Below are 15,906 nucleotides of genomic sequence, written 5' to 3' on the forward strand. Positions count from 1 at the left end.
AAATTATATAAAGAAATGTAAGCAAGCATATGAGATTATAGATGTGGGGGACATGATTGATGTGATGGCTCATACTTTGACGTCTCCTACAACACATGAACCAAAAAGAAGACTAATTTAAATTAAAACGGCATAAAATTAAGAGCCGCGTTAATATTGAAATTAAATGAATACAAACGTCTCCTGATGTAAATCTCCTTTAATTATAATTCAATTATCAATTTACACCATATAATAAAGTTTTGGATAATGCTTTAGTAGGGGTATTAAAAACGACTTTATGTAGATTTAATATTTTTTTTTTCAATATGTGTAATTATTTTGTTTTATGTCCATTAAATATTATTTCCTTATTTTTTTGTTACATTTATAATTATTTATTAAAAACACTATCATTCTCTTTAAAAAAAACTATCATTCACTTCGCTCTTCTTCTCCTCCCTCTTCTTTTAAAAAAAGTTCTTAAAAATTACTTATCAAAGAACTAAATTATAATCAAAACTAAGAAGTTTGATATTTTTTCCTTTTAAAAGAAAAATAGAAATTAAGATTCAGAAATTCTCTAATGGCAAAGTAAAAAAAAATACAAAAAAAAAAAATGTTACATACCATATCCACCAAAAAATAATTTTTTTTTTCTGTGGATATGAATATTTTTGTCAAATAATTATAAAAAAAATAAACAAAAAATTAAAATTAAATATGAACATAAAATAAAACAATGACACCTATTAAAAAACAAATGACTCTATATAAAATCATTTTCAATACCTCTATTATTGAAGCATTATCCTAAAATTTTTTATAGTAATTAAATTACATCAATAAAAACTTAGTGTGAAACCTCTAATTACAATTTCACAATGATCATTTATTTTTCTGGCTATAAATAGAACTAAAACTCAAGCACAAAATCATATACATATATAGTACTTATGATCTCACAAAACTACTATATATATAAAAATCAAGATAAGCATCATGAAGAGTAGTATTAGTTTGATTTTGATTATTTTGGTGAAGCTTCTACAACTGGGGCATCTATCATCATCACCAACAATCATTATTGCTTCTTTTGATGATGCTGATCCTCCTCCTCCTGAACTTGTACAATATGACTTCTTCTACTTCGTCCAAACGGTATTATATTATATATATATATATATATACATATATATCATACATACATATGTTCAATACTATTTTTCTCTTTATTTTTTTTATTTTTATTTTTATTTTTATGCATGTTAAATATATATATATATATATGTATGTATATTAATGGTCCGTTACATTATATTATATTGTATAATATTATATTAAACTATATTTTATATTTCTAATTATATAATATTTTCTTTAGTATTGTATACATATATAATATATCAATATAAATTAAAATATAACGTAACATTATATAAAATTATACTATAAAATATAATTTAATATAATATTGTACAATAATACAATGCAACATAATATCAAACAAACCATAAATATCATTACAGTTATATTACAAAATAAATAATTGTTTATATAATTTTTTTATTACATACAAATAAATATTTTTTATATGTTACAAAAAGAGTAAGTTATTTGTTTATTTTGTGTGTAGTAATTAATCAATAATTAGATTGGTAATTCATGAACTTTTTAAAGATTAATTTTTTTTGAAAGCTCTTCAAATTATGCCCATGTAAAATATATAATTAATAAATAAGTCATAATCGAATGGAATTTTATTATATTTTTGCTTTATTTAATTTGTAATATAAATAGGTAAAAGATATATTTCATACAAACTATAAATACAAAGATTCACTATTACAAAAATAGTTTTTCTCGATATTTTTAAACCGTCGTTTAAAATATTTCCATCAATTTTTATAACCGTCACCTATACGACTGTCGCAAAACAGGTAAAATAGGCGACGGTTAAAAATCATTACTTATGTGGACTTTCCGACGGTTTAAAATCGTCGCCTATAAAAGGAAGAGAAAGAGGGACAAAGAAACAGAGAATGACACTTCTCAACATTGATTGATACAAACAAACATTTTTAGAGAGAGAATCAATATTTTAAAAGAACAATAATAATAAAAGGAAATTAAGCCAAATAAAATATTTTAATAAATGACTATTTTAAATTAAAATAAAGAATACAACTCTCAACTTTTTTTTTTTCTGAAAACCCAAATCTAAAAGCCTAGAATTTGATATGAAAAAGATGGAGAATCAAAATTAATATAATTAAAATTAAAACCTAAAATATTCCAAAAACCTAGATCTAAAAGCCTTTCCCTTTGATTATCTCGTTTTATCACCACCATCATTATTGTTTTAATGGCGAAGTCTGAACAAAAAAGACCAACACCATTGAAGAAGACGAAACGTGAAACTAACAATTGATGCTGCAACTTCTAATATATGAAGATAAAGATAAATGCTTTTAATTTTATATTAAATTTTAAGAAATCTATTATTTTAGTAATATATCAAAATATAAATATTAATTTATGTATTTTTATATTTAATTTTATGGGTAATTTTTTTTAGAAAATCAATTAAAAATAATTAACATGTTAAAATAGTAAATATTTATGTTTATTTCTTTTATATAATTAATATGAATATGATGATTTTTTTTTGTAAACATTTATTAAATTATAAATATTTAATAAATGGTATAGAATTGTATAATTATTTTTTTTTTGCGCAATTTTTATAATATAATGCACAAACAATCCTTTACAAGCATTGAACCCAATCTCTATCTTTGCTAGTTAACTTCTGAGGTTGAAATATTATTAGTCTCATTTTTAATTTCTCTTTTATCCCTGCAACAATATGGTCAATTTCCCACCTGCTCTTCCTTCCAAAGCACCGCATTTCGCACAGCCCAAATATGATAAAAATATATTATATTATATTTTTATAATATAATTAATTTACTTGTATATAACTGGTGTTAATATATACAGTGGCCAGGTTTCGGTTCGAAAAAAGATAAGAAATTGGTGCCTAATAGCTTTACTATTCATGGTCTTTGGCCACAACGCAAAAAAGGGCGGATGCCCGACTGTCCTACAACACCCCGCTTTCAACCCGTAAGTAGTAATTTTAATATTTTATGGTGTACATATATATATAATGGGGTGGATTTGGATACATATATATTTAATTTTTGCGAAAAATATTTTCAAATGAAAAATACATAATATTTGTTAAGATTAATTATACATGATTGTGTAGAACTTGATCAGCAAGGATACGCGCAAAGAATTGGATAGGCAATGGGTGGCACTAAATCCAAAACTAACTAATGTGGAATTTTGGAAGCACGAGTGGGAAAAACATGGAACTTGTTCAAATGATCAATTAAACCAAGTTCAATATTTCGATACAGCTCTTCGGCTGAAACGCCAGTACGATATTCTCAAAATTCTTGAAGCTAAAGGTATATTTTTTTAAAAAAAAAAATTCTCAATTAAAATATATCATTAATTTTTTTTTTTTTTTTACTTTAAATATTTACCTTACACTACATACTATCTTCACTAAAATATATTACAATTTTATTTTTATTTTTTTTTTTGTAAAAAATTATATTTTTACGTTTTAAGATATTTTTTTTTACATTTTTACCGTTTTTTATAGAAACAACACGAAAACAAGAAAATTATATAAAATTAATAGGAAAACAACATTCAAACAACATCAAAACAAAAATAAAAATTAACATACACATAACAAAAAATCAACAACAAACTAACAAGAGTAGAACATATCATATTTTCTATAAATAAAATAAAAAAAAATCGTAAAAAATATTTTAAATTTCGTTGAACTGTATTTTAATAATATTTTTATTATTTTTGTGTATTTGTGAAATAATCTAATTTTTAATGTATAATATTTAATTAATTACATGGGTACAATTGAATAATTAGGCCTAATTTGATTGTAAACTCCTTTTGCATCTATATATCTATTCTATATAAAGTGTGCCAATATAACTAAAATTCTTGGTTTTTGAGAAATTTATGGGTGACTTTTAATTTTTATTTAATAAAATAATAAAATATTATTTATATATAATAAAATAATAATAAAACAAATCTCATTAATATTTGAATTGATATTTGGGTGACTTTTAATTTTTATTTAATAAAATAATAAAATATTATTTATATATAATAAAATAATAATAAAACAAATTTCATTAATATTTGAACTGATATTTGATGCTAAATATTCGAGAATCACAACACATTTAAAAAAAACAACCCGGGATTTGATACTCTGAGACTCTCAATTAAAAAAAAAAAAGTAATATGCTCATCAAATTTGTATTTATTTTTAAACATGGTGAAAAAATGAATTATCTTTCATATTATTCAACAGAGTAAAACAAGTTTTATATTGGTTTACTATTCAACAACTTTGTCAAGAATTCTTGTAAGTTGTAACCACAAAATTGCCAGGTCAAACCAACACTTTCATTGCAATATTCACAGACTAACTACAAAATTATTTCATAGCATTTACAGAACCGTACACCCCCAATCATCTTTAATATGGACGAATCAGAAGCCAGATCATTAACCTAAATTGGTTAGTTCTATTATGTTTTGAAACAAATCGTCTATAATATAAAAAACCCATCATACTTGTATCTTGAAACATTCTTCAGGAACCAAGATTTTAAAACACAATTGTTACCTCCTTAAGGTCAACCCACTCCCAAGTCTCATTTGTTGTATTTATATCATAGATCAAAGCATGCCGGCCCTGTAAATAATAAGAAAATCAAACGTGGTTTAAATCTCAAGGCAATAGAGCCTTTTCCGTTAAATCTCAAAGATACATAAATATACAAGATAAAAAAGCCAATCTAAGAAGTGGGTGCCACGTTAAAGCTAAGGAAACATTAAGCAACTGTTAGGCTTGTTTTACAATTTATGGTGTTTTAAAAGAACATATCGAAACAGAAACACATAAAAAAACCTCCACATCATTTTATTTTTTTTAAGGTAGTGTTCAACTAGGAGATCTAACGAGTTTCGCCCCTTCGCTAATGGCTTCTAAGAGTTCAAATTCCAGTATTGTATAAATCTTCAATTTGTTCTATTTCTTATATTAAATGAAATTTTGCTACTTTTTTTTTTTTTTTAATTTACAACTTTATTGTTTATATATTATTAGGGACATTCATGGAAATTAGGGTTTCTTTGAAATATACAATTAATGAGCATTACTTTTTGATCATAGTGTGTTTTCCATGGCTGAAAACCTCAATAATCTCTATCATTTGATATCAAATAAAATAAAATTATCATAATGTATACATGATGGTTATTTAATGAGTAATTAGTGTGTTGAAATTGTCAAGCTGATATTTAGAATTGTTTATAATTGAATTGTTTCTTTGTCAAAATTAATATTAAGTATATTTATATGTTTATAAGTTTATCTATTTTCTCTTAGATCAATTATGCTCATATAGCAATAGAATCATACTCATATAGTCATGTTATTTTCATTTTGTAATTTAGATCTTCTCAGTCATTATTTAGTTCACTTAAACCTTTTCCGATTATGCTAACTGAATTTTTGTTTCTTTTAGGTACTTCATTACAAAGATCTGTATTACATATATTGTTTATTTTTGACTATGAGGAGGTGGATTTCTTTATTGGGAAACATATAGCGTGACAAATTATTGTTCATATATTTAATAATTCTTTTTGATTAATGAGATTCATATATATAAATGTGTATATTGAATTCTTTATTCAAATAATTATTTTTAATTTTTACGTGATTATTTATTGTTCTTTATTCAAATAATCTCACCTAATAACTAATAATGTTTTTTCTTTAATTTTTTATTGTATCACTTTCAAATAATATAGAAAAAAAACTAGCATAAAATTTAGTATACGTGCCTCGCACGTAGTTTTTGCTAGTATATATATATATATATAAAAAAATAGGTATAAAGCCAAATGATGGATCTTACAAGGTATCGGCTATAAAAGCAGCTATAAAGGAGAAAATTCGATACGATCCAATAGTGAGATGCGTGGAGAAGGAGAAGCTCAAGTTAATATTGTATGAGATTTTCTTGTGTGTGGCTAAAGATGGAAGCAAGTTTGAGGAGTGTGAAACATCAAAAGAAGATATTCCAATTCCAATAGATGAGGAAGAGTATGAAGCTTCTACATGCCCAAATGATGGTACGATAATTTTTCCTAAGATTATTTGGAAGGAGGATAACTACTGCAAAATGATGATCATGAAATAATAATAATAATTAAGAAACATAAAAACGAGTACTATTACTACTACTGTTGTTGTTGTACCTAATAAGCTAGACTTGTTATAAAGTCCAGTCCAGTCCAGTCATGAACAATCAATTAATGTACTATAATATGTGTGGTTGTTCGTAATAATAAATAAGCTCTCCTACTAAGGGCACTTAATTAAGTGTGTACGCAATTACGCTCACCATATATACATATACATATGGTATATATACTAAATTAGGAAGAGGTTTCAATGGTTACATTTTTATTGTAACCATCGTGGTTACATTTTTTGAAGTCATTAGATTACTATTAAATGGTTATGATTAATTTGGAAATTAAATAAAAATAAAGAATAAATAACTTGTAACTTGAAAGTAACCTAATCATTTATTTCCTTATAAAACTTTAATTAAGATTAATTATATTTTAAAATTAAATTAATTATAATTATTAATCAATTTTTTGCAATTTATTACTATATAAGGATCTTTTAGTAATTTATTTTTTTATACTTAAATTATTTAAAATTTTATAGCAAAACTTTTTATAATTTAAAATTATACACATATAATTTCATAATTTAAATTTTATTATACTAGTAATCTTAATTTTAAATTATTACACTTAATTATTTAATTTTTTTATTTAAATATTTAAAAAGTAAAAAATGAAATAAGTTGAAGGATTTTTTAGAAAAAAAAATGGCTGCACTTGTTATTGATTGATTAGCTTGAGGTCTCATACTTAGTTCATATAATTGTAACAAAATAATTAAATATCATTTAAAAATAATTAATCGTTTGAAAATTTATTATAAGAAGAGAATTTTAATTTGTGTCAAAAGAAGTTTAATTTTTGTAAAAAAAATAAATTTTATTGTAAATATTACAATTAAATGGCTTAATTATTAAAATAATTCAAGTGAGGATTTAAATATAAATATTAATTGCTAAAAGAGGTCTTGTTGAATATTTAATTAATTATTTTAAGAAAATAGTTAATTATAATTAATTAATTCTAAAAAAGGAATGTCTACTATTTAATTAATTATTTTAAGAAAATAGTTAATTATAATTAATTAATTCTAAAAAAGGAAAGTCTACCTATTAGTAACATGCTATTACAGGTCAAAGAAAAATGTAACTATATGGTTACAATAAAAATGTAACCATTGAATAGTCACCCATACTAAATTAATATATATATATATATATCTATTCTATATAAAATGTGGCTATATAACAGAATTCTTTGTTTATGAGAAATTATTAGGTGATTTTTTTTAAATAAAAAAAATAACAAATTATTAGATATTGCCACGTAATAGGTCAGCATTCATGTAGTTTGTTAAACCTAAATATAATTAATCCACTTAAAAGTGTTGCAATTAATAATAAATTTATTCATATTGTTTATTTTTTTATTAAAAATCATTTTCAAATTTTGATATTTAGAATTAGTTAAATTTTTAAATATTATTTTTGTTGACCTCGCTTTTAGCCAATGATAACGAGTCTAATTTAATAAGCGATAAGTGATTTGTAGCAATCGATATATAATAAAGCAATATAAAGACACAGGAATTTTATAGAGGTTCAACCCCGAGCAGTTCGGTAATAGCCTAATTCTCGTTACTTGTATTGACTTAAGAACAAGGAGAAAGGTTCCTTTTCTTATAGCTCTTACAACAGTATCTCTGAATATATAATTCTTAGATAATATCTTTAGTGGATAGTCTCAACTGAACTGTTTGCGACTTTTTTCCCAGTGAACATGCATCACTATTTATAGGGCTAGTAAGCTTGGAGAGGAAGTCTATCCCCTCTCGTTACAATGTGTATAAACAGAAAGATCGTGTGATCAATGCTGAGTACAAAGATCGTGGGATTGATGCTGAATATACTGATCATGGGATCGTGTGTATGCCATATCCCTGGAGTCTATTCCATAAGTTATAGGGATTTCGTTGATGACTCACGATGCGAAATTGAATTCGCTAAGTGTTGGTTGCTCTGCGCGGATTGCTGAAAACTTTGCTCTAGGCATGCTAGCGAGGCATCTTGCTCGGACTATGCTTCCCGAGCAGATGCTCCAAGTGGATTCCACGTGTCACCATTTATGTGATGCCACGTCAGAGTGCAAAAATTGGGATAACAATTTTAAATTAAATTTGAATGTTTTGATAGTTTAACCAGATGAGCATTTTCATTGATTCCGAAGATAAATTTAGGACGAATAATAATTTTTTTTAATTACTATTACAAAGTATAATAGTAATTTTTGTTTTTATTTAAATCACTATTATGCTTTCAAATTTCAATGATTATTACTACATTGAATATTATTAATTTTAAAATTATGATATTAAAAAAAACTAAAATAAAATTAACATACGTAACTTGACACGTAACATAAAATATATTAAAGTCAACTTTCTTTTTTCTACTTAATTCTCTATTTTCTTTAACTTTTTATTAATTTTATATATATTAATTAATATAAAATATATTTTTTTCCTTAATTCATTTATTTTTTTTTATATCTATCTATCTATATATCTTCTATATCTATTCTATATAAAGTGTGCCTATATAACTGAATTCTTAGTTTATGAGAAATTCATGGGTGACTTTTTATTTATATTTAATAAAATAATAAAATATTATTTATATATAATAAAATAATAAAATAAAAATAAAACAAATCCCATTTTAACTGATATTTGATATTTGAACTGATATTATTTATATATATACAATATTATATATTGTTCTCATGTGATATTATTCAAACTATAAATTTTCGCACTCCCTTCAATTTCAAAAGATTAATAAAGATTAGAAGCTATAAATTCAGTGTTATTAATATAAATATGATACCTACATATATACATATAACGAACTCCTTTCTGGGTATTACTTCCTTCACTTTTAATATATACATATAAAGTTAAAAGATATATAATAAGTTCATTTCAATTATAACTTTACGTAACATATCTCTCTATATGTACCATACAAAATAAAACTTACCATAAAAAAATAAAAGGTCACAATATTTATGAATGATTTTTTTTTTTTTTTGCATGTGTACACAATTTATAATAAGAGGCTTTTAATTTTACCTTAAAACTATATATATATATATTTATTCTATATAAAATGTGCCTATATAACAGAATTCTTGGTTTATAAGAAATTATTGGTGCCCAATAATTTAAAAGCCTAAATTTTCTCTATTACTATCCTATTTTATATTCTTGTACGTATATCTCTTATTTTTTCTAATTTTTTTTATTAAAATTAATTATTTAAGTAAATAAAATTCCATAATAAAATTCTAATTCCTAAATTTTCTCTATTACTATCTTATTTTGAATTTAATTAAAACCAACAAAATATAGGTACGTAATCTTGTACGTATATCTCTCATTTTAATTTTCTAATCTTTTTATTAAAGTTAATTATTTTAAATAAATAAAAATCCATAATAAAAATTTAATTCCCAAATTTTCTCTATTACTATCCTATTTTGAATTTAATTAAAACCAACAAAATATATATACCTAATCTTGTACGTATATCTCTCATTTTTTTCTATTTTTTTTATTAAAGTTAATTATTTTAAATAAATAAAAATTTATAATAAAAATCTAATTTCTAAATTTTCTCTATTACTATACTATTTTGAATTTAATTAACTACAATAAAATATATGTACGTATATTTTTCATTTTTTTTAATATAAATTTTCTATATACATATATATATTTATACAAAAAAATAGAGATAAAAAATAGTAGTGAAGAGATCCAAAAAATTTCACATAAGCTTCAAACACACTCTAAAAAAAAATATCATTTATAATTCTATGTGTAACTAATTTATTTTTTTATTTGGATGATTTTAGTCTATATATCTCAAATTATACTTTTTAATTTTTATAATTCGGTTATAGCAAGTAAGAATATTTGGGTTGATGTAATCATAACAGTATATATATAGCTTTAGTTGAGCATGAATTGTCAATTTGATTCTGTTTTAAGTTTAGATTTTACAATTGTATTTGAATACTTAGCTATATATATGTGGATCTTGAGTTCATCGGGTTAATTTGTTGAAAATATATGTTTACTAATTTGCTCAAAACAAATATACATAAACACATATATTTTGTTGAGTCTATCATGGAGTGCTATGAGATTGATGAGAGGCTTTAAGAGAAGAATGAGATTACGATGGCTGCAGTTCAAGTTTCAAAAAAAAAAAAAAGTCAGAAGTGGCAACTTGCATTGTGAAGAAAGCTGGAAGCCCAACTGAGAAGAAAATTGGCCCAAATCTAAATATAAAGTTATGATGTTATAGATGATATTAAGATAAATTTGGAGAGCATTGTTTTGTTATAATATTATTTTGAAGCTATCATATTTCTTGTTTTTTATATTCTTTCTTTCATATGTCCAGTTATATGCCTGGTACCCCTATTCTTATAATTTTATTATTACCGGCTCGAGTTAAGTATCCATAGTAAGTGTGTAGCATTATTATTTTTTAAATATATTTCAAGCTAATTTCCATTCTCTTCTTCTCTTTCTGCAAATTTTAAATTTAACTTTTCACTATTGATTTTCAATTAACCCCACACACGAATTAAAATTAGTTTTTAAGCCATTTTAAATTATATGATTATTTATTGAATCTTTCTCGATTAAATTATAAAACACCTAACATAAAACTAAGTATACGTGCCTTGCACGTAACTTTCTTCTAGTATATATCTATTCTATATAAAGTGTGCCTATATAACTGAATTTCTTGGTTTATGAGAAATTCAAGGGTAACTTTTTATTTATATTTACTAAAATAATAAAATATTATTTATATATAATAAAATAAAAATAAAACAAATCTCATTAATATTTGAACTGATATTTGATGCTAATTATGAGAAATTCATGGGTGACTTTTTATTTATATTTAATAAAATAATAAAATATTATTTATATATAATAAAATAAAAATAAAACAAATTTCATTAATATTTGAACTGATATTATTTATCTTTTTATTAAAATTTCTTCAAACTAGAATTCTAAATTGCATTACTGAGAACAAAAAAAAAATAATTTTAAGCTTCAAGCTGTAATACATATAAAATGTATAAGATTTTTTCTAAACCTAAAATTTTTAATTTCATAATAATTAACAATCATTTATCTGTTTTTATTTTTTAAAAAATACTTGAGTTTACCAAAATATATAAGAACAAAACCAATGAAGAAAATTTTAACAAAAAAAAAAATGAACGAAGAAAAAAAGAGTCATAAATATTATTGAATAATGGCAATTGTCAACACAAGGATTTCAGCACAAAAAATTATACTTGACTCCTAGACAAGATTATCATGATCTTCCAATCCTAATAATATAAATAATGAACAACACCTCATTAGTTATTCTAGGAGAATGATGCATGGTAATGTCAAAAAAATCATTAGATGATAATAATATTTATCTAACAATGATACCCTAAGTAAGAACTAAGAAGTATTGTAGCATTTTATTTTTAAGAGCATGAATAATATTAAGACAATTGGATTCCACAATCAAGCTCTTATTCTCCTATTAAAAAAACACATTAATATACATGTAAATAATTCTTAGTTTTACAATAATAAATTATTAATAAACTCACAATTTCATAAAATTATAAAGTAGTAATTTCAATTAATTTTTAAAAATAATTTATAATTTTTTCAAAATATTAATTATAATTATTATTTCCAATTTTATAAAAAATAAATATAATTTTTTTTTAAAAAAATAAATATAATTTTTTTTAAAAAAATAATTATTAAAAACTTGCCATAAAAGGTTATTAGATTGTTATCTTATTAATTTTTTTGCCCATCTATGGTATTACCCATTTAGAAGTATTCCATATATATATAAAATATTTTAACTAAAACATTTCACATTATAATTTGTGAAAAAGAGATTTTTTATCTATAACTTTTAGATAGATGTTATCTTCAATTGTCAATAATTTAGAGATTGATTTTTAATTTTCTTTTTTATTTCACACACATTTAAGTTGTGTTTTCTTTAGTATTTGAACATGAATTTTTAGTTTATTTTTGAATTATCTTAAGAATATATTACACTTAAATTATCAAGTTTTTTTAAACACTATAATATATTACATCCAGTATTTACTTTTAATTGTCAAAATTATAAATTACATTATTTAGATATACATAATAATAATCTCACCTAATAAGTTATAATATTTTTTTTTTAATTGTTAATTATATTTTTTTTAAATAAAGTAAAAAATACCTAACATAAAATTAGTATACGTGTCTCGCACGTAACTTCTTACTAGTATATATATATATATAAAGGAGAAATATGAAAGCGGTGATGTGGCATTCTAATATCACTTCAAATAGTTTTATCTCTTCTCTCCTTAATTCTCTTTTTTTTTTTTTTAATTTTTTTATTAGATTTATAAATTTTTATTTGAATTTACTCAAAAAGTACTCTAAATAATAATACTATAATAGCCTAATACCCTAATAAAAAAAATATTCGTACCCTATTAACATTAATAAATTATAAAACATTTTAAAAAAGTATCTATAATACCCTATTATATAATAGCCGTACTATTTTTTTTGAAAGAAATAATAGCCGTACTATATATGTCTATCTTTACATAATACTATTAATTCTCATTAGTTTCATGATACACTTCTCTCTCTCTCTCTATTTTTTATTTCTATTTTCAAACCTTAATATTTTTTTATCATTCACTCTTCCATCTCTTTCTCTCACTCTACCAACTATTTTTTTTCTCAATTTTGTATAGAAAAATTATTTTCTCACATCTATATCATTTTTATTTTCAATGCAATCAAATTTTAGTTTTTATTTACACATCATCATATTAACAATTGATGATGTTTTTATGCTTTATTAGTTTGTGTTGATAATATATTTATTTGTGTTTATAATGTAGATTTTTGAAGTATGACATCTAGGCTTATCCATGGAGTCAATCTCGATATCTGATTCAATGCACTAAGTAGTGGCCCTACTCTTTAAAGATATGGATGAAAATTCTACTTTTAACTATTTCGAGCAACAAGATTTCACGATAAGTGAACTCACCCTCTTTTGATTTCTACTGATATAAAGAATAAGTAATTCCAATCTAAATGGATTGCTATCATGATAAGATGAGGTTGTTTCAAATAATTATAATAAATAATTTACAATTGTATATTTTCTATAGTTATAAATATATTTTTTTTCTTTTGAAAACTTGTATAGTTATAAATATCTATATATTTCAATAGTTATAACTATTTTTTTTTTTTTTGAAATCCTGTATATTATAAATATCTATATATAACGGCTATTTTTTTATGCTTTTGTATATTAATTAATTAGTTTACAATATGAATAATTAATATGTATTTGGATTTTTTTTTTGTTTTTTTAGAAAATTGAATGGCTATTCTGAATCACAAATAGTTTACAACAACACAGAAAATTCTAATTTTTTCTTATTTTATTAAAAAAAAATGAATTTACTAATTTATCTATATATCTATAAAGAAGAGGTATGAAGCAGTGACGTGTCATTCGAAAATTACTCCGAATAGTTTTAGTTCTTCTCTCCTTAATTCTCTCAATTTTAAATTTTTTAATTATATTTATATATATATATATTAATTAATTATTTAATTAAAATATATATATATAATCTACTATACCAACTGTATTTCACAAATTTCAAATTTCAAATTTTCAATTTTATAATCTATGCATAAAATTAATTATCAACTACATTTTGGAAGTTTTAATCTAATTTTATTATGTTTATTTTATTTTAAACACATCACATTATAAAAATAAAATTTTCATAGATTATAAAAAACTGGTATTTATGTTTTGGTTCTATCTTGATTGTAAGGTGGATTAGTATTCATTTATTTGATACTATTTTATATTAATTTTGAAAATATATTGATTAAATAGCGTTTTTGTGCTTCACAATAGCAACGGTATACATAAGAAATCAAAATAAAATTTGCTTATTCAGGAAAAAAAAAAAAAAGATAAAAAAAGAAAAAAATTGCTTCTAACTTATGGCACATGATGTTAACAAAATTTAGATTAATTTGGAGTATTTAGAAAAGTACTAAAATCTTTTTCTACCTGCTTTTTTTATTTAGATTTTTGAAATTAGTACGCGAGTATACAAATATCTTATTTCTTTTATTTTTTTTTTCTTATTTTTATTCAATTTTTTAAAATTTAATAAAAAAAATATTAAAATATATTTATCATTGTAATATTTTTATGCATTTTTGTTAGTGTACTCAACTATTTAAATCGCTATCTAAATTTAAATTTATGACATCTTTAAAAGTTGAGCATGTATGCCCTTTAAAAGCTTTGTGGCAGTTAGTCCTTCATTTTCTTTTTAACTGTTGTATCAATCTGTTGTTCATATTCCTTATCCTTATAACCTCTTCTTTTCGAAAATTAACTGTTCCCTCCCTTATGCTTTTTGAATTTTCTGCACTAATCTTTCTGTATCCATGCCCGATTGTAGTTCTTTTCATGGATAATCTTTTGAATGATATGAATCATACATTAACCTTGACTGAATCTGAAAGAGAAGTTCAAACTCTCCCTACTGGTTTGTCCATTGGTAGGAATGCTCCACCGAACCATGTTCTCTATGCCAGGGTCATTTCCGCACGCGACATTAATCGAAAGACCTTTAAAATAAAGATGAGTGGTTTTTGGAAAGGCCAATTCCCAGTCACCATCACTGATCATCACTCGGGTCTCTTCCTTGTTTCCTTTGGCTGTCTTGGAGACCTCAGGAAAATCTTGCTCTTGGAACCTTGGCACTTCCAAAATCACCTTATTGTACTCTCTTCTCCTACTGCTCTTCATGCGGCCAATCCAGAAGCTATGATCCTTACTCCTTTCTGGATCCAACTACACAGATTACCATTCTTAAGTAAAACTAAGCAGATGGCTGAATGGGCTGGTAATCTTCTGGGTACTTATGTTGATGTTCATGAGGATTCGTTGAATGAAGGTTGGGGACCCTTCTTGCGTTTTCGTGCCATCCTAGACATCTCCAAGCCACTCCTTCGAGGAAAGATGGTTAAACTACAGGATTCTCAAGATGAATTTTGGCTCGAATTTCGCTACGAGCGTTTGCCTGAATTTTGCTTTGAGTGTGGAACTATAGGACATCCTTTTGAATCTTGTCATACTTTCCTTGAACAAATTTACAATGGTGTTGAACCATCGCTTGAATATGGTCCTTCTATGATTGGTTCTCCATTGCCTGATTCCAATTATGATCGTTATAGGACTGATTTCTTTAAAGGAGGAGTTTGGCCACTTATGACTCGACTTGCTAAAAAGTCTTTCACTGCTGCAATACCAAATCTATCAACAATTCCTCTCCATTTGCCTAATAATCTGACTACCCGTGAGTATTCGAACCCCCCACAGCCACATTCATCTTTAATTTCCTCTTCTTCTTCCACCCATGTATCAA

General features: G+C 23.7%; 1 protein-coding gene across 1 annotated transcript; it reads left to right on the forward strand.

The window, feature by feature from the left end:
* The first annotated feature begins 887 nt into the window (after positions 1–887).
* Positions 888–6,490, forward strand: LOC133035825 (ribonuclease 1-like). The gene is made up of 4 exons (XM_061112174.1): positions 888–1,140; positions 2,983–3,108; positions 3,254–3,458; positions 5,998–6,490. The coding sequence occupies exons 1-4, from the start codon at positions 982–984 to the stop codon at positions 6,306–6,308; spliced, it is 801 nt and encodes a 266-aa protein (XP_060968157.1). The 5' UTR covers positions 888–981; the 3' UTR covers positions 6,309–6,490.
* Positions 6,491–15,906: the final 9,416 nt, after the last annotated feature.

This window comes from Cannabis sativa, chromosome 3, assembly GCF_029168945.1.
Source record: "Cannabis sativa cultivar Pink pepper isolate KNU-18-1 chromosome 3, ASM2916894v1, whole genome shotgun sequence".
Classification (NCBI taxonomy): domain Eukaryota; kingdom Viridiplantae; phylum Streptophyta; class Magnoliopsida; order Rosales; family Cannabaceae; genus Cannabis; species Cannabis sativa.

Excerpts from the sequence above, each read along its gene's own strand:
- LOC133035825 (XM_061112174.1), top strand. The coding sequence starts at position 982 with ATGAAGAGTAGTATTAGTTTGATTTTGATTATTTTGGTGAAGCTTCTA. Across the intron at positions 1,141-2,982 it reads TCTTCTACTTCGTCCAAACG|TGGCCAGGTTTCGGTTCGAA; the intron begins GTATTATATTAT and ends TAATATATACAG. Across the intron at positions 3,459-5,997 it reads CAAAATTCTTGAAGCTAAAG|GTATAAAGCCAAATGATGGA; the intron begins GTATATTTTTTT and ends ATAAAAAAATAG.